General features: G+C 42.2%; 1 protein-coding gene across 7 annotated transcripts in view; it reads left to right on the top strand.

The window, feature by feature from the left end:
* Positions 1–19,087, top strand: part of ABCC5 (ATP binding cassette subfamily C member 5) — a 168,479-nt gene that overhangs the window by 74,520 nt on the left and 74,872 nt on the right. For 2 of the 7 annotated variants that reach the window (XM_046003384.1, XM_046003385.1), the window contains exon 3: positions 10,737–10,920. In XM_046003384.1, the coding sequence (XP_045859340.1) occupies positions 10,737–10,920 (184 nt within the window). Of the gene's footprint in view, positions 1–1,720; positions 1,915–4,941; positions 5,060–6,800; positions 6,953–8,422; positions 8,539–8,984; positions 9,043–10,736; positions 10,921–19,087 lie in introns of those variants that run through there. The other 5 variants (XM_046003379.1, XM_046003380.1, XM_046003378.1 and 2 more) reach the window with 5 other exon arrangements.

The following is a 19,087-nucleotide window of genomic DNA, read 5'->3' on the forward strand; positions in this document are numbered from 1 at the left end:
GGATTAAAATCCCGAGGCCTGTCTATGGGCTGTGATGCTTGTTTAGCCGAGGAGATTTAGATGGTTGTTCAGGGCAGAGAGAACAGCTAAAGTAAAAACATGGAAACTGTAGTGTTGTGAGGACCTCAGATTTGAGTAGGAGAGCAATAGGAAATGAAACCGTGATATTATGTGGGACCAGATCATGGAAGGCCTTGTATATCTAGCTGAAATTTGGTTTTATTCTCTTACTCAGGGGTTCCCAAAGTTGAATAAGGTTCAGACCTCTTTAAGGGAAACAAAACTCCTAAGCCCCTGATGTTGACTTGAATTATTTGTAATAACACTTAAATATGTATATTCATAAAATCATGACTAAAGTCCTTATACTCACAGCTCTTATACTACTATAAAATCAGAATAAATTTACAAATTACACACATACAAGACTGTAGAATCAACACAACACTAATTTAATGTGGTGGATAATATTGTTTTATTAAAATTAGATAATTGCTGTCCATTTCCCCCTCTTTTTAACAAGGAGCTTATTTTTTTAAAAAAGATTTTATTTATTTGTCAGAGAGGCAGAGAGAGCACAAGCAGAGGGAGAAGCAGGCTCCCTACCGACCAGGGATCCCCTTATGGGACTCACTTCCAGGACCTTGGGATCATGACCTGAGCCAAAGGCAGCTGCTTAACCCACTGAGCCACCCAGGTGTCCCAAGGAGCTGATTTTTGAACACCTTTTATTTTGTTGGGCCAATTTGATAGTGCTTCTCAACATAATGATACTTAAAAATTTTTTTTAAAGTAGTTCTTCATTTCTTTCTAACTACTAACCTTACTGTTAATGAACCTGGGACATTATTACATGAAGGTGGGAAGTGTGTAATTCTTTCCTTTGTAAAGTGACTATGTGATATGACTTGTCATAACACGCCTGTACTGCTGTATACCATTTCACCCACCGTAGTTCTCTGTTGAAAATACCATGAAACTTTTGTCTGTATAATACGCAAAGATGTCATTTGGCTTTCATTCAGCATTGTTGACTTTTTCTTTCTGATTTATTAAAAAATTTTTTTAATTCCAGTATAATTAACATAATTAAATTATATTAGCTTCAGGTGTACGATATAGTGAGTCAACAATTCTGTACATTACTCAGTGTTCATTATGCTAAGTACATTCTTAATCCCCTTGACCTATTTCATTCCCCTCCCCCACAACCTCTCTGGCAACCACCAGTTTGTTCTCCATATTTAAGAGTCTGTTTTTTTAATTGGTCTCTTTTTTTTCTCTGTTCATTTATTTTGTTTCTTAAATTCCATATAGGAATGAGTGAAATCATATGGTGTGTGGCTTTCTCTGACTTATTTCATTTAGCATTATACTCATTAGATCCATCCATGTTGATGTAAATGGTAAGATTTCAGTCTTTTAATGACTAATATTCCATTATATACATATAATACATATATAATCTTCTTCATGCATTCATCTATGGTTGGACACTTGGGTTGTTTCCATATCTAGATTACTGTAAATAACACTGCAATAAACATAGGGATGCATGTATCTTTTCAAGCTGGTGTTTTCATTTTCTTTCCCAGGAGCAGAATTAATGAATCATACGATAATTTTATTTTTAATTTTTTGAGGGAACTCTACACTGTCTTCCATAGTGGCTGCATCCATTTGGCACTGTTGACATATTAAATCTTCTTCTTTTTTCTAGGTTGCCCAAGACCATTAAAGAGGTTCATCATTCTCCCATACCGTTGTTTCTGTGATGTCAAATAGAAGATTCAGTTTATTAGTTAACTTGAAAAAAAAACTTATTTCATTAAAATGACTTTCATTGTGATGTTGATCTGCAAAAGGAAAATTTTGTCTTCAAAAGTGGCAGGAGAATTCAACGTGCATGTCCCAGTAGGTGTGGGTTGATCATTACCATTTGACATTAGGTCCTGGGAACCTGGGTAGAGGAGGCTACCAGAGACTACCACAGTAGAACCCTTCTCCTGTCAGTGAGCAGTGATACCACCACCCATCCAGGTTTGCAACCAGAAAACTAGGTGTTACCCTTGATGCCTCTCTTTCTCATACCACTTTATGTAATCCATCAATAAGGAAGGTCTACTGATTTTACTTCTTAAATTTCTTTTATTTACTTTTTAAATTTATTTTTTATTTTATTTATTTATTATATTTTATTTATTTGAGAGTGAGAACAAACGAACAGGGTGGGGAGGGGAGGACAGAGGGAGAAGCAGACTCCCCGCGGGGAGCCTGAAGAGGGACTTGATCCCAGGGCCCTGAGATCATGACCTGAGCTGAAGGCAGCCACTTAACTGACTGAGCCACCCAGGTCCCCCTCCTCTTAAATTCCTTTCAAGTCCACTCACTTCTCTCCTTCTTTTCTACCATAATCCTAGTCCAAACTAATCATCTCTTCACTGAGTGACAATAGGCACTCCTAGCTAGACTCCTCTCTTCTCTTCTAGCTTCCTCTAATTCTTCCTCCAGTTTTCGAAATGCAAATCTGATTTCTCAACCCTTAACCCACTCACCTTTTAAAACCTTGCAGTGGTTGCCTTTTGCTCTTCCTCTAAGATCTGTAATGGTCTATAAAGCCTTTGGAAGTGTTCCCTTCCTTCTCCCACCCCTTGGTTTTTGTTGTTTCTTCTGTGTGGAGTGCTCTTTGCTCTGCCCGCACCATCTTCACCTCACAAACTCCTGCTGTCCTTCAGATGCAACTCATACCTTCCTTCTCTAGTACCTCCCACGGTTATCATTTTTTTTTAAGATTTTTATTTATTTATTTGACAGATAGAGATCACAAGTAGGGAGAGAGGCAGGCAGAGAGAGAGAGAGGAGGAAGCAGGCTCCCTGCCAAGCAGAGAGCCCGATGCGGGGCTCGATCCCAGGACCCTGGGATCATGACCTGAGCGAAAGGCAGAGGCTTTAACCCACTGAGCCACTCAGGCGCCCCGGTTATAATTTTTTTAAAGATTTTATTTATTTACTTGAGAGAGACAGAAGAGAGAGAGAGAGAGCATGAGAGGGGAAAGAGTCAGAGGGAGAAGCAGACTCCCTGCTGAGCAGGGAGCCCTATTCGGGACTCGATCCCAGGACTCCCAGGACTCCTGGCACCCCACAGTTATAATTTAAATTTAGATTAATGTTGACTTGTAACTCTAAGCCCCGTGAAGGCAAGAAACTTGTCTGTTTTAGCTCCACTATATCTCCATGAAATACTGAATGACTATTTTTAATATATTACACAACATAAATATTATTTTAAAATGTGTGAAAGTCTGGATTTACACAGATTCTCCACTCTAGCCCCTTGTCTGAGGGCTGGAGAATATCACCTCCCAAAACATTTCACAACACAAACATGTTTTAAGGAGGGGATGCTTTGCAATCAATATCATGTAAATAAGCATACGTCTTATTATACTTATAAATAAGTATAATTAAGTCTTTGGCTCAGCCAGTCGGTGACAGATAGTATCATAGTATCATAGCATATTGAGGCCTGGAGCAAGGACTGCATAATGCTCTTCTGTTCTTTTTTTTTTTTTTTTCACCTATAATCAATATATGCAAAGTATTTCAGGGAGATTTTAGAAGCTTTTTATTTGCTATGAAGGTACCCGGTTTGCAGCTATTGGGTTCGATAGTGCAGAACTGGGAGTACTAGTATGGCGGTGGCTTGAGACGTGCTGAGAAGTTTTTCTTATCCAACCAGATGGCCAGAGGTGCTTCAGGAATTCTCCACAGTAGATCCAGACATGGATACAGATCTCTGCAAGATTCCTCTGTTCAATTGTGCATATCCCCCTTGAGGGATGTGTTTCTATGAGTGTGTGTTTCTATGAGAGTGAAACATTTTTATTGTGAAATTCTTAAAGGCTACCAAAAGTACAGCAATTGATATTAAAAGGACCTGTGTACCCGCTCCAAGCTTTGTGAAACTTTAACATTTATAAGTCCTTTAAAAAATAAATAAAATATTACAGAAACAAATGAAGCCCCTTTTGTATCCCTCTCTGAGCTGCTTCTTGCACTTCCAACACCGGCTATAATACCTCTAACAACCCCTTGAAATTGTTGTTGATCAGGCCCAGGTATGTTTTATATTTTTAAGCGCATATATGTGTATCCACAAACAACAGATCACATTTGTACATATTTTAAAAATTAATACAAACGGGGCTACAACGATTTTCTTTCTGTGACTTATTTTGGTTCAGCATTGTTTTTGAGGCTTACACATACTGATACGCTCTAGCCCAGGTTCTTTAACTGCTATATAGTATCTCATTGTATGAATACCATAATCTAGTTCTCTGTTTTCTTGTTAATGGAATTTAGATTATGATTTAGATTTAGATTATGTTCACTACTACAAACAATGCTCAATGAATCTATCTCCTTGTGTATGTATATGTGTAGGGGTAGGGGGAGGCCGTTTAGGGCAGCTTTTCTCGGCTAATAGCATTAAGCCCTGATGCCCTAAGGTAGTCACTGTGTGGAATGAATTAACTTCTCCCCTGGACGGGTTATCCTTGGGAGAATTGAGAAAACAGTCACTCAGATTATTTTGTTTAGGACTTAACTCACTCGCAGCAGCCTCCATTGAGAAAGACTGCCCTAAAGCGTGCATGGAGAAGCGGCATTTCTGGGTTCAAGGGTAGGCATATGAGCTGGAAACCACTGGTTTCCACTAAAATCTGTTCTTTCCTTCTTCCATTGTAATGGGATGGTAGATGGCTCATAGCTGCCCAGCTGATGATTGCATTTTCCAGTTTCCCTCTCACTTAGATGTGCCCATATGACTACATTGTCACTAATAGAATGTGAATGGAAATGATGTGTGTTGCCTCCCTGCTGGTGCCTCAACACCAGGTCACATCTCTCCATATTCTCTGTTGCCTTCCTTCCACCTAGGTGACTGGTGGGGCCAAAGAGTAGAACAACACTGGGAGCTGTATGTTGAAGCTGACCGAATCACCACCACCCTGGGTCTCCAACTGCCTGTGAGGAGCAGGACTACATAACTGATCTGGTATACTTACCTAAGACTTCTACTTATGAGAAAGATAAAATTGACTTTAATCCACTACACTTTAGGGGTTTGCTAGGGGCCTAACAATACAACCCTGTAGCCCATTTCCCATCTACTAAATATAGCCAAATTTCTCTTTAATGTGGTTCTATCGATTGATACTCACTCTGCCAGCAATGTGTGAAAAATCCTGTTTTTCTAGATCCTTGAAAATAGTTGCTGTTGTCAAGTGTGTATGTTTTCCCATGAGATGGACATAAAATAGTATCTCATTGCTCTTTTAACTACAATTTCCCTGATTATTTTCCTGATTGGGTGTCTTTACATGTTTGAATGGTTACCCAGGTCTCCTTTACTATGTATGAACTATCTGTTCATATCATTTGCCTATTTTTGTACTGGGTTATTTGCCATTTCTGATTGAGTTGTAGAAATTATTTGTACTTTTTTAATCAAACTTTGTCAGTTATAACTTGTGGTTTCACTTTTCACTTTATGGCTCTTGTACAGAAGTTTAAATTTTAATGTACTAAAAATGTATCAATCTTTCCTTTACTATTTGTTTTTGCAACTTGTTTTGGAACTTCTCTACTCCCAAATTCATAAAGATATTTCACATTTTCTTCTAAACATTTTAAAGTTTTCCCTTTCACAGGTAGGCCTTTGATCTACCTGAAATTGATTTTTCTTGTATGGGCTGATATAATTCCCTGAGATTTTAAAAATACAGATAGCCAATTGTGCCAGCACTGTTTATCCAAACTTCTTCCTTTCCCTATTGATCTGTAATGTTTTCCGGGTCACAATTGATCTGTACTGTTTTCCCGGTCACAGTTCACGTTTACATATATGCACGAGTCGGTTTCTAACCTTTTTTGTTCTGTTGCATTGGCCTATTAATCCATCCTTAGGCAGGAACACCGTGTTAATTAATTCAGCTTTATGAATTAGCTAGTTGCATAAAGCTGGACAATTCACTTTACTTTCTTCTTCTTCTTCTTCTTTTTTTAATCTCCAAAGTGGAAAATACCTATCTACACATAGTGTTGTTATGGAGATTAAAAGAAACAAGAATTTCAGGTAAAGCACCACATACAGAGTAGGCTAACTCAGCAGAAGAGTAGTGATGTTAAGATCCTGTTGAAAGTACTGATCAAACATAAAGAGACATACCGTGATCAATCTCTTTGGAAACCTCAGTTTTATTTCCAAGAGGAGTTGGCACACCGTATCTAAGGCTCTTTGTTACTCTAGAACCTGCCTCGCCTTTTATTCTCTAGAAACCAGGTAGCACAAGATTATGGGAAGGGCAATGGGATAAAAGTGAGAAAGGTGATAGTGCAGAATGCAGGGTCGAATCCTGAGCAAACAATCCTAAAATGTTAAGCACCATAAGAAACAAGATTTGGGGCTGGTCGATCGCTGATGACCTTCACGGTGTTTTCTGGTGCATGAATGGCCGCACACCGTCGCGTCGGTCCTGCCCGCGAACACCGAGCTGCCCGCCCACACCGAGCTGCCCGCCCACACAGACCTCCTGTCAACCCTCCCGACCACCCACTGGGGCACACGGCCTCAGAGAAGATTCCAGACTGGCTCGCAGCAGCTCTGAGAAGGACGGTGCAGAGGCAGGAGCGCGGTGGAAAGGAGGAGCAGCCTACACCTCCTCCAGGGCTTCTGTGGCGCTTCTGGGAAATAGAGTCCTTTGCCGTGTGTTGAGCCTCGGGCTCCAGGAAGGGGGACTACAATTCCCTTCAGGCTCGGGGAGCCTTTGTGCAGCACGCCTGCGCAGTCGGGCGGCCAATGCCGCTATAAAGGCTTGTTTTGCTCCGGGGCTGATGCTCGGGAGCGTGGTCGAGTGGCCGGTACGGCCGCCCTGGAGCTGGGGCACAGGTAGGTAGCTGCTACCGCTGCACCCCTTCCATCTCCCTTGGTTGTCACGGGGGTCACCCCTGTGTGTTCTGTCCGTGGGTGGCGGGCTCGGGTCGGGGATAAGAGCAGTTCGGGGGAAACCGGAGACCCGATAAGCGCAGCCTGGCCTCCTTCAGGTCTCCCGCTGCCCCTCTTCGGGACGCAACCCCCGAGGTCTGGTGGCGTGATCCTGGCGTCGCAAGGCAAGTAGGGTGGGATGAGTGGTCGGGAGCGCTGGCTACATTCCCGGCTGTGGCCACCAGGGGGTGCTGCGCCCGCGGCCCGTGGGTGTGGGTCGCGGTGGCCTCCTCAGGCCCGAACGCGCGGTGGGAACGCCCTAGGGTCAGGGCGCCCCAGGCGAGGGCTGGCCAGGGAGAAGCCCCCATCCTCATGCTTGGGAGGAGGTTGGCCTGGGGCACCCCCGCTGAAGCCGCACACGGGCGACTCTGAGCTGCCAGCGACCTTAGAAGTCATCCTCTCGTTTTTTGCAAATGGATAAATGGAGCTTTATGACAGAAGGACGCACAGCAAACCCAGGGCAGAGCCCAGCATGGAACCCCAAAATCTCTTGGCTATCATCAGTGTCTTTCCACTTCCACCCGGCAGTGCCTCACGTTGCTTTGTGTTTATTGCACGGGGGTCATCTGCCGAAGCCAGGGGAGGCAGGAGGCAGCTGGGCACGGGAATGACTGGCAAAGTTTCAGAAGGTTTTGAAGGGAGAGATGGATAGGTTGCAAAGGGGTCTGGCGCCTAAGTGAGCGGTGCAGAATGTTGGAGGCACAAGCGGGTGGCAAATCGCTTCGGGTCTAGTGCAGCTGCAGGGCCTGAATGAGATTCCTGAAGTTGGATACCTAAGGAATGTTGTCACTAAGGCAATTTGGAGATACCCGTCTGGCTAGTTACAGTTCTTGTCATCCTATGGACTCCCCCCCCCCCCCCCCCCCAATGCAGTTTCCTCTGCATCATTGTGCAGGGAGAAGGTCCACACTTTACCACTGGAAGGAGAGCCTTGATAAACAAGGCTGCTGACCCAATGGCCTCCGCTCTATTGATTTTGAGTCTGGCCACTTCTTTGGGGTTCTCCCACTCTGGTTTTTCTGCTAGCGCCATTGTAGAGCTCTGACTCAAACATGAAAAAAAAAATCCTTTCCTTTTTTCCCCTTTCTTGATAGCTGAGGCAAGTTAGCATTTAAATAAAACTTTTGAGCAACTGTGAGGGAGAACAGAGGAAAATAGGGAATACACGTAGAATCAAAAAGAGTCAAGACTAGTGATCCTTTCTCAGTTTCTTTCTACAACCTATCAGGATTCCTAGCTCTTGGGTGGCCTCCGTGTGGGGTGCCCTGTCTTACAACCCTGGGAAGATGCAATCCTCCTTATGTTCAAGGCCAGGAGATAGTAACTTTGTGCCTACTCAAGGCCTGCCTACTTTCATGGCTGTGCCTCTTTTCCCAGGAAATTAAAGAAGCAAGAGTGTTAGAGGTAATGGAAGACTGCTCCCCCCGCCCTCCATCCCCCCAGACATAGAATAACTTGAAATAAAGTGACTGGAACGAACTTTGATTATGGTGAGTTCATAGATGATTGAGACGTGCTTTCTTCTTGACCTGGCCTTTGAGATTGTGAATTAGTTTGGCCGTGTCCCTTTCAAACTCACTTCCCTCCTCCTGCCTTTTTGCAAAGGAGGACTAATCTTTTCAGCTTCCACATAATCAGCTGCATTAGGGAACCTTTTGAGAGGAAGGTTGGATTTCTGTGATCCCTCTAACGAGAAGGATTACTCTGATCTGTGCGGCATCCCGACATTGAGGACACTGGCAGATGCCAGGTCTGTTTATAGTTTAGGCTTAATGAGGTCTCAGTGACGTGATTGCTGTGCTCTTGGTTGTAAGCTGGTGTTCTTTATGGTGCCATTTGTCCTTGGACAAGGTGACTTTTTTCTTTTTTAAGATAAGTAATTTGGCATTATCAATTCAGGTTACTTGAACCAGACTTCTGAAAGACCAGAAGTCAAGTTTTTTTGTGCGCTGGAAGCACGTCTGTATGGAGGAGATTTAGTCCTCTTTCATTTAGTAAGTATTCTCCCTTTCTCTGATATCTTAAAAAATGAATTGTAGCTGTCAGAATTTTGTCCGCAGAGTAGTGCTTTTCAGACAATGATAGGTAGGAATTTATGGAATCTGAAAGGCAACACAGACTGCTACACTTCTTTAATTGTTATCGAGGCTGGTTTGAAAGGTGTTTCCTCAGCTTGTATCTGGGAAACGTTGAACCATTTCGGAGTGGGAAGAATGTTTTCAAGGGGAATGTGTGTGCTTTATTTTCTCAGCAGTAACCAGAGTTGATACAGGATATTGATTAAAGGTAGGCAGCAAGCTGGGGTTTAGAATGGAGTTTCGGGTAGATACTAGGTAAGATTTTGTAGGACAGGATGGGGAGTTTGTTTTTGTTATTGTATTTTACTAACAGCTTTGTTGAGGTATGATTTATATACCATGAAATGCACCCCTTTAAAGTATACAACTCAGTGTTTGGGTAGCACGTTCACAGGTTTGTGCATCTGTCACCACTGACTAATTCCAGAACCCTTTCAGTGGCCCAAGGGGAATTTGTTTGTAAAGTTAAGATGCAGTGTTGATTTGTATTATATCCATGTAACTTCATGGAGCTTTATAATAACAGGGAGCCTGGTTGGCTCAGTGGGTTAAGCCACTGCCTTCGGCTCAGGTCATGATCTCAGGGTCCTGGGATCGAGTCCCACGTCAGGCTCTCTGCTTGGCAGGGAACCTGCTTCCCCTTCTCTCTCTCTCTGCCTGCTTGTGATCTCTCTCTCTCTCTGTCAAATAAATAAATAAAATATTTTAAAAAGTAAATAAATAAAAAAATAAAATAACATCAACAGGGGCGTCTGGGTGGCTCAGTGGGTTAAAGCCTCAGCCTTGGCTCAGGTCATGATCCCAGGCCTCTCTGCTCGGTGGGGAGCCTGCTTCCCTTCCTCTTTCTGCCTGCCTCTCTGCCTACTTGCGATCTCTGTCAAATAAATAAATAAAACCTTAAAAAAATAAATAAAATAACATCAATTAATCTATTACTTGATTATAAAAATGCAGGCTGGGATATCATTGGTAGAATAAGTGCTTTGTGAGTTTTCATTTAGTAACATTTAGTAGGAGGAATGATACCCATTTTAAAATTATGGAGTTTGTAATGCTTGAAACAGACTTAAAAGCCTTTTTTTTTTTAAGACTTATCTAAATGCTCTATATATTGGGTTTAAGCTTAATTGAAGGGGGCAGTCTCTCTTTACTGGTGTATTTATTTTTTTCTAATCTTTCTTTTCCCCCTTAGAGGTGGGAAGTGATAATTCTTGATTCTACTACACTGGAATTTTTTTTCTTTCAAAAATGAAATGGCACTTGAAAAATTTCTGAAAAATTATTTTTCATAGATATAATGGTAAGAAAACATTAATGCTTTTGTCCTTCCCCCCATTTTATTTTTATTAATTTATTTATTTGTTATTTAATCTCTACACCCAGTGTGCGGCTGGAATTCATGACCCTGAGATCATGAGTCACATGCTCTTCTGACTGAGCCAGCCAGGTGCCCCCCTTTCTTCCTATTTTAAAGTACTTTTGCATATCTTTCAGCACAACTTAGGAAATACCTTCCCTTGATGAAATTTTTTAAAGTTTTGAAAATTATTTTTCAAGTTCCGGTATCCTTAACGTGCAGTGTTCATCCTTGGTGGATTTTTTTATTTCAGAAATTCTCAAGTGAAACCAAAAGTCTGTGAGCCCTGGCATCTCCATTCAGAGAAGATGAAGGATATCGACATAGGAAAAGAGTATATCATCCCCAGTCCTGGTTACAGAAGTGTGAGGGAGAGAACCAGCACTTCCGGGCAGCACAGAGACCGCGAGGACTCCAAATACAAGAGAACTCGGCCGGTCAGTATTTCCTTTCCTGAATCCCTTTCCTTACCTGCTTGCTGCACTAGACTATACCTTCTTTCTTCCTTTAATGCATCATTAAAAAGAAGTTTCATTTTTGTTGTTGGCTTTAGGTCACTGGTAAGAATTTACAGGTGCGCGTGAAGGAGGAGAGGTTGGCTTCAGCCTCCCACCTGTTCCTCTGAGTTCTCTCTCTGGCTTATACTGCCTTTGGTGCCTTCTGGAAAGGCTTTGCTTAAGGGAGGTCAACTTGTAGGGGTGGGGTGGGGATGCTGGGGAGGGAGCAGAGGGAATACAAACCATTAACCTTCACGCATATACTTAAAACTTTTTCCCCTACCTCTGTTGACTGTGTTTAAAATGTGAATCCTTTGGAGGGACTCATTCAGAGTTCAGAGTACTGGAGCAATTCTAGATTGTTGTAGTATAACCCTTAAGTTTTCTGAGGAAATCCATGAATGTGAAGGAGTCTTTAGATGAGAATCTAGTTTTCTCCAAGGGAAATAATGAAATATACATTTTAAACTGGAAGAAATGTCTTTCTTCTGAAAAAAAAAAAAAAAAATCATACCTTTTCTTCAATTGCAAAAGTAACTAATAAGGAAGAATGGGGATAATTGGGTTAGGAAGGTGATGTTTGTGTTCCTGTATTTGTTATGTGCAAACTTGAGAATCATATGAACTTCGCAGCTCACACTGGAGTTTCATTAGCCTGACATGATCGGTCCCTCTTCAGTATGAAAGCCGTTGCCTTATTCATCAACATTTCTCACTGATCGGTGTTTTCTGTCCGCACTGTGTGTTACACAGTGTTTTCCCATTCAGGCTTAACTTCGGAGAAGATAGTCAGCGTGATCACTTGACAGATCCTTAGGGTGCCAGTTTTGTAACTGATTTGTATCATTTGTCTAGGCCTTATGTTAAACATTTATTGACTATCTTCTGAGAGCCAGGCACTGTTAGGATAGCTCTTAACTCTGGAGAAGGTCACAAAGGTAGCATTGAAGCCAGGCTTGGAAGGATGATTGGGTGGTGATGCTTTCAAGCTATTGTGTCATCTCTGCTTTAGTTTTTTATGTTTTTTTTTAAGATTTTTTATTTATTTATTTGACAGACAGAGATCACAAGTAGGCAGAGAGGCAGGCAGAGAGAGGGAGGAAAGCAGACTCCCCGCCGAGCAGAGAGCCCGATGTGGGACTCGATCCCAGGACCCTGAGATCATGACCTGAGCCGAAGGCAGCGGCTTAACCCACTGAGCCACCCAGGCGCCCAGTGATTTTTGTTATTTTAAGAATGCCATACAAATGGAATCACATAGTATGTAGCTTTTGAGATTGGCTCTTTAGAGTGTGCATAATTCCCTTGAGATCCATGTACTTTGTTATGTGTATCAGAACTTTCTTTTTGTGAGTAGCATTCCTGTCACAGAGAGTTTTTTCCTTGTAACGGGGAGTACTGTTCCATGCTACAGAGCAACCACAGTCAGTCTGTTTAACCATTCATTTGTTGAGGGACATTCTGGATTCTTTCTAGTGCGTAGCTGTTACAAATAAAGCTGCCTTGAACATTTGTGTATAGGATTTGTGTGAGTAAGCTTTCATTTGTCTGGATAAATGCCCAGGAGTGCAGTTGCTGGGTCATATGGTAAGTGCATGTTTTTTTTTTTTTTGTTTTGTTTTTTTTTAAGATTTTATTTATTTATTTGACAGAGAGAGATCACAAGTAGATAGAGAGGCAGGCAGAGAGAGAGAGGGGGAAGCAGGCTCCCTGCTGAGCAGAGAGCCCGATGCGGGACTCGATCTCAGGACCCTGAGATCATGACCTGAGCCGAAGGCAGCGGCTTAACCCACTGAGCCACCCAGGCACCCAGTGCATGTTTAGTTGTATAAGAAACTTCAATCCTTTTTTCCAGGGTGGCTCTATACACTTTTATATTCCCACCAACAATATATGAGCGATCCTGTTTCTCAGCATTCCTGCCAGTATTGGGCATAATCAGTATGTTATCTGAGCCATGCTGATAGGTATGTCTGATATCTCATTGTAGTTTTCATTGTGTTACCCAATCACTAATGATAGTGTGCTGTGAAGGGATTTTTAAGACTTGATTTTTATCTTAAGAAGATTAGTTTTGAGACTGTGGAAAAAACCCAGATAGGAGGAAGAGACAAAATACAGGGAGCAGCCAGGAGGCTCCTAAACCAGTCCCCATGAGAGAGGCCAGAGGTCTGTGTCCAAGCCTAATAGGGAGGATGTAGGAGAGGGGTGATACTTAGGGGCATCTCTGGAAGAAGAAGGAAGTATTGGGAGGTATGAGATTGGTAGTAAGAATTTAAAAGTATGAATCCCCAAGCTGAAATATGGGAAGAGAAGAATAGTAAGAATTTATGGATCCCCAAACTGACGCATGGGAAGAGAAGAAGGTTCAGGAGGGGAAAATGAGTTTGCTCTGAGCATGTTGAATTTGAGCCTGTCTAGATAAAATGATCAGTAGGTAGGTAGAGCAGAGGCAAAAAAAGTCATCAGTGTGTCCATGTAGGTGAAGCCTAGGGAATGTGCAAGCTTGCCCCAGGCTGGCTGATAAAAAAAGCAGAAAGAGTTGGAACCTGGGAAGCTACTGTGTGGTCTGGTGAAATTTCTGGGGCCAGGGTACCTGTCCAGGTGATAAGAGTAGAACTGATGTTAGGCAGTGTGGTGGCAGCCCAGCTTCTCCTCTACAGCGGGGAAGAACTGGAAATAGAGATACTGTTGTGCCTTTTATCCCCTAAATTATTTATTTATGTATTTTTAAAATTTATTTGACAGAGAGAGAGATCACAAGTAGGCAGAGAGGCGGACAGAGGAATGGGGAAGCAGGCTCCCTGCCGAGCAGAGAGCCCGATGTGGGGCTCGATCCCAGGACCCTGAGATCATGACCTGAGCCGAAGGCAGAGGCTTAACCCACTGAGCCACCCAGGTGCCCCTTGTCCCCTAAATTATTAAGTCAGCTGCCAGACAGCAAGTTTCCTTCATGTGATCGAGTCTTATCTTGAAACAGGAAGGTTAAACCACTTTGATAAAATTTTAGGAGTCCACGTGAATTTCATTTTCATTATCCTTTAATGTTTCCCAGACTTTTAAATTTGAGTACTGTTTTCATGATTTTTATCTTATCCTTTGTACCCTCTGAACTTTTTTTTAGGTAAAGTATTTTTTTTTTTTAAGATTTTATTTATTTATTTGATAGGGAGAGAGATCACAAGTAGGCAGAGAGAGATGGGGAAGCAGGCTCCCTGCTGAGCAGAGACCCTGATGCGGGCCTCGATCCCAAGACCCTGGGACTGTGACCTGAGCTGAAGGCAGAGGCTTAACCCACTGAGCCACCCAGGCACCCATGTATTTCTTTGAATCTATTGGGTTTCTTTTTGCTCAGCCTTGACCAGAGCAATAAAATCACAGGTTTATGCAGCCTGGTTTTTATATACATTAAAATGAATGCATAACTGGGGCACCTGGGTGATTCAGTTGGTTAAAGCCTCTGCCTTCGGCTCAGGTCATGATTCCAGGGTCCTGGGATCGAGCCCTACATTGGGCTCTCAGCTCAGCGGGGAGCCTGCTTCCTCCTCTCTCTCTGCCTGCCTCTCTGCCTACTTGTGATCTCTGTCTATCAAATAAATAAATAAAACCTTTAAAAAAAATGAATGCATAACTATTAAATGTTTTTAAAAGTTCTCATACCACCTAGAATCTTGAGTATTACCTGTCAAAACCCCAAATTTCCTAGACACGTGCATCTTGAACTTGTTTCATATGTTAGCAGTTTGCTGACAGAACCAGTAAGATGATAAAATGTTTCTGATTCAGAGATGGTATAAAAATGGATAATTTAAGCAGTTGGGAAGCAGGATGGCTGTGTAAACATGTATTTTTTTTTTTTAAATGTAAGCAGCTAGTTGACAATTTCATGTCACAGGATCATAACTATCATTTCTCTGTTAGTTGTTAAGGAGGAAATATGGAACAGGACCTCTCAGATGCCAGGTATCCATCAGAAATAAAAAACAGGCCCTCCCAGTAACGAAAGATAAGGACCCTTCTGTGGCTCTTATTTCGTTTTATATACCTCCATTAGCCTTTCATGGGTTCAGTTGACATGAAAATGTGAAACTGTCAAACCATAAGTCAGAAGCAAAGCACCCAGAAACAAATTCTGATTTTGAACAGGCCAGTGATTTTTCCTCTCAAGCTTTGAGCAAAGTTGCGGAGTACACAGTTTGCCTATTTCTTTGTGCTGTGACCAAATCTTTCTTTTGGAATACCCATTGGGAAAACTGCTCTCATCAATCACATCTTCAAATAGTCATGTCCTATCAGCTTAGAGATAATTAAGGTAAAATCAGTCATCTTCACCCTTCACTTTGTTTAGGACTAATAAGTGAATGCTAGTGGCCACGCAAGATTTGAGGCTGAGACATTCTTGAATCCTGAGGTGTGTACGGGAGTGCCTTCTGCTGCTGTTAGTTTTTTGAGCCTAAGGACTAAGCTTGGCATTAGGCTGGCATTAGTTGAACCCTCATGAAGATCATGTCTCGACTGCTCCTTAACCCTGACTGTGTCTGAAACAGGACTCTCCTGGCTCCCTTTCTTACAACTGCATTCAGTATACACTTGGAGATCACTAACACCACAAGCCCTGGTTTGTTTGTTTGAGGACGTGATGTTTATTCATCTTTTATTCAGCAGTCTCCAGGATGCACACACAGTCCTGAACAAAGTGGGCTGGAGCAGATGAAGAGAAACCGATGGGGGGACCTGCCTGTCCTGCTACGCAGAACGTGAAACTCCTAGACATGTACCTAGATGACTGTCATTTTGGTGCTGTGGAAATTAGCAAGAAGGAAAGGATGCTTTGGTCTCCGAGATCAGGGAAGACTTAAGGAAGAGGTGGCACTGATTGGAGATTTGAGGAATAGGGAGAACGTGGAGGAATGAAGAACTGGCAGAAGAAATCTCTGGATAGGGAGGAGGAGGCCCTGTTGGCTTTATGCATGAAGTGTGGACTCGCAGATGTAGGGGGATGGGTCAGCGAGTTTCAGATGCTGTGTGTGTTCTTGAATAATGGGCTAAAGAGTTTGGATTTTAGTTCCTTTAAGTTAAAACTTAAGCAGAAGCAGGACAAAGCTGTTTGATACTTCTCTAAGCCTTTTTATCGTGGTGGTTGTTTTTGCTTGAGGCTTTCAGGCCGAAGCCAAGGGTGACTTGTTTTTCACAAGCATGTCTAATCTAGGAAAAGAGGAAGAATGGAAATAAGCAGAAGTTAACTCATATGCCATTATGACTGCTCACTCTTTTTTTCCCTTCTCTCAAAAGCGCACCAATGGTGAAATTTTCTTTCTACCAAGTTAGAATATTCTGCCTGTAGAAAAGGAAGCAAAGCAAGTACACATAAAGTCCATTGACCTTCACTTGTGTTTCCTTTAGTTCCGTGTTAGACTGACCCTCTAGCCTTGGTTGGAGTTTTCATAATTAATGATTTGAAGTATTTTGGTAAGCTGAAGTTATATCCTAGGGCTCAAGGATGTGAGTCTAATCTCTTACCAAGAAATATGATTCTAAGGCATATTATTACGATTGAATTGTGGTCTCAATATACACTCTTTGCAACTTCTAGAAGATTATAGCAGAAAACATAGATGACCCTTAACCCCTCTACCTAGCAACAACCACTGTTACAAAGTAGTTTCGTCTAGTACCTTACACTTACAGAGATTTGAACTCTGAATTCAGCTTTTCTGTATGGACTAAGGATATGTGAATTTAACCTATGCCCTTGTGTTTTCAGAGTTAAGAATATTACCTGGGAGTCCACTTGCCTTTAGAAAGGAGAAGCAGGATGAAGGAGATTAGTATTTGCAGTCTCTGCGTTATTTTTCTCTTGATTGTACTCAGTGACTCAGCAGATTTTCTGGGCAGTCAGTGATAGAAGGAGTAGGAACACATGCTTCCCCCCCCCCTTTTCCTTGTAGGCATCTATAAAGCTTTATAGAGCTCCCTCCGGGTGTGATACGGTGATCTGGCATGGTGCCAGGTGTTGGTTTCCAATAGCAGCCCAGAGTCCTCTGGCGGAGATGACAACAGCTCTGTCATTGGTGTAGAGCCCCAGTGGCTTTCCTGTGTGGTGAAATGACTTTACACAGCCGCGGGTCTCCGGAGGTTGGCCTGCTGCCATGATCAGGAGCCCTTTCTGCTGTCTGCAGTAGGGCTGCTTCCTGCCGCTTTCCTAGGAAATGCTGCTTCAGGCAAATAAATATAGCCAGTTGGCCTGAGTTAAAGGAGCTTTCTGCCAAAGGGGAGGAAAAGTATTGGAACAGCTTCCTGTATGTTAAGCAGCTTCCTGAGTCTTTATTTTGTTAAGATATATAATTGGGATGTTACAAATGGTTAATGAAAACTTGTTCAGTGAAATCTTGGTTCAGCTTTTAGGTAGCCTTCTGCTAAGGCTTTCTTTCATGTCTTACCATTTTTTCCTAATCAGAAATAAAAAGGTCAGTGCCAGGAACAGGAAACAAGGCCTCCAGAAGTCTTTGCAATGATCAAACGTGTCAATAGCAAAATGACAGATTAATGTGAAGTTAACTCGGTACACTGAAATTCACTAATTAGCAGAATTAAGCTTGTCTGTCCTTTCCCTTCTTATCTTCTTTTTAGGGAGTTAGCCTATTTAGTTAATTAGATCTTTATATATGTTTTAATTATTTAAGATTATTTTGTAAATTAGCAGTTCAAGGAATCAGCTTAACTCTCCTTAGTCAGATGAGAACTTGCGCTTACTGAAGCAGAAACGGTGTTGAGCAGACACTTGGTTTTCTTAAATGTTGTGTTCTCGAAGTAGAAAAAGATCGAGGCTGCCCCAGTCTTCACTTTTGTGTTTGCTTCTCACCCTGGTCAGTGGTTGCCTCTGCGCTGCAGGGTGGGGTCACGTGACAGAAGCACTAAGCCTTGGTCGTGGGCGAATGCATGATACTAGGCACTGAACGAAGTTTTACCTACAAATTATACTTTGGATTTTTTTTTTCTTCTTAAGCTAAAGCCTGGCAGTCTTGAATAGATTTTGTGAAATGCCAAAGAGCAAAACTCTACTTTCTAAATCTAATTCTTAGCCTAGGCTGCATATTAAAATCACCTGGAGAACATTAAAAACCAGGCCTCTGCAGGACCCTATCCCAGAGCCATTAAACAGTCTCTGGAGTAGTACTCAGGCAGGCATCCGTGTTGTTTTAAAGTTGCCGTGGTGATCCCGATGTGTAGCACAGAGAGCCTCTGCTGTAGATCTCACGGAATAAAATTTCTTCTTATCCCCTCAGCCAGTGGGGCTCCCAAGTGTTTCCTGTAAGTCGCTTTTTCTCCCTGGGTTCATTTTCAGTTTAATCCTTTGAGACCTTATCATTGTAATAACAACATTAATCTCACACCCCAGCGTAATAGGAACTTTGAATAAGTTCCTTGGAATTAAGCTTATGAAACAAGTGAAAGCCCTCTAATTGCTGCGGATTACTGGAAGATGCTGGATTATGAGCTGCAGGAAAATACCTGTTTACCATGAAGTTGGTATTAAGTTCCATCCAGTGGTCTTCTGGATGAACTCATGAAGGTTGCCTTCTAGAATTTTGCTATCCCTCTGGACTGAAATGGCCACTGATGTGGAAGTTCTTAAGGAAAGAGCTGGCGATAGTCAAGATCATGTTCCTAACCCATTGCAGTAAGGATGGGATGAGAACTGGGAGAGGAGATGTCCTTTGTCGTTCTCTTTGTCTTGTTTGAGGTAGGGAGGATGGGAATGCCTGAAGTCAATTGGTCTTGGGAGAGTATCACATTTTCAGTTTCTTTTCTAATTTAAAAGAAATGTTTAGTTTCTTTTTAACTTAATTTTTAAGATTTTGAGTCTCTTGATCATATAAGAGTTCTCCTTAATAAATTTGTCTGTCTAGATGTTTGTCATAAAGGCAGCTACAGGGTAGAAAATCTTTTACTTGGGCCAGAAAGGTTTCTAAGAGACTGCCCATTCTGAGTCTGTGTTAAGATCTTGTGAATTAAAGAAGAGGAGGGGGAGAATGTGCTGTAGGATCCGAGGCCCATCCTTTCTGAGGTGCCCCAAGTACTGCTGTTTTTGTGGCGTGTGCCAGAC

The sequence above is a fragment of the Meles meles genome, chromosome 4, assembly GCF_922984935.1.
Source record: "Meles meles chromosome 4, mMelMel3.1 paternal haplotype, whole genome shotgun sequence".
NCBI lineage: Eukaryota > Metazoa > Chordata > Mammalia > Carnivora > Mustelidae > Meles > Meles meles.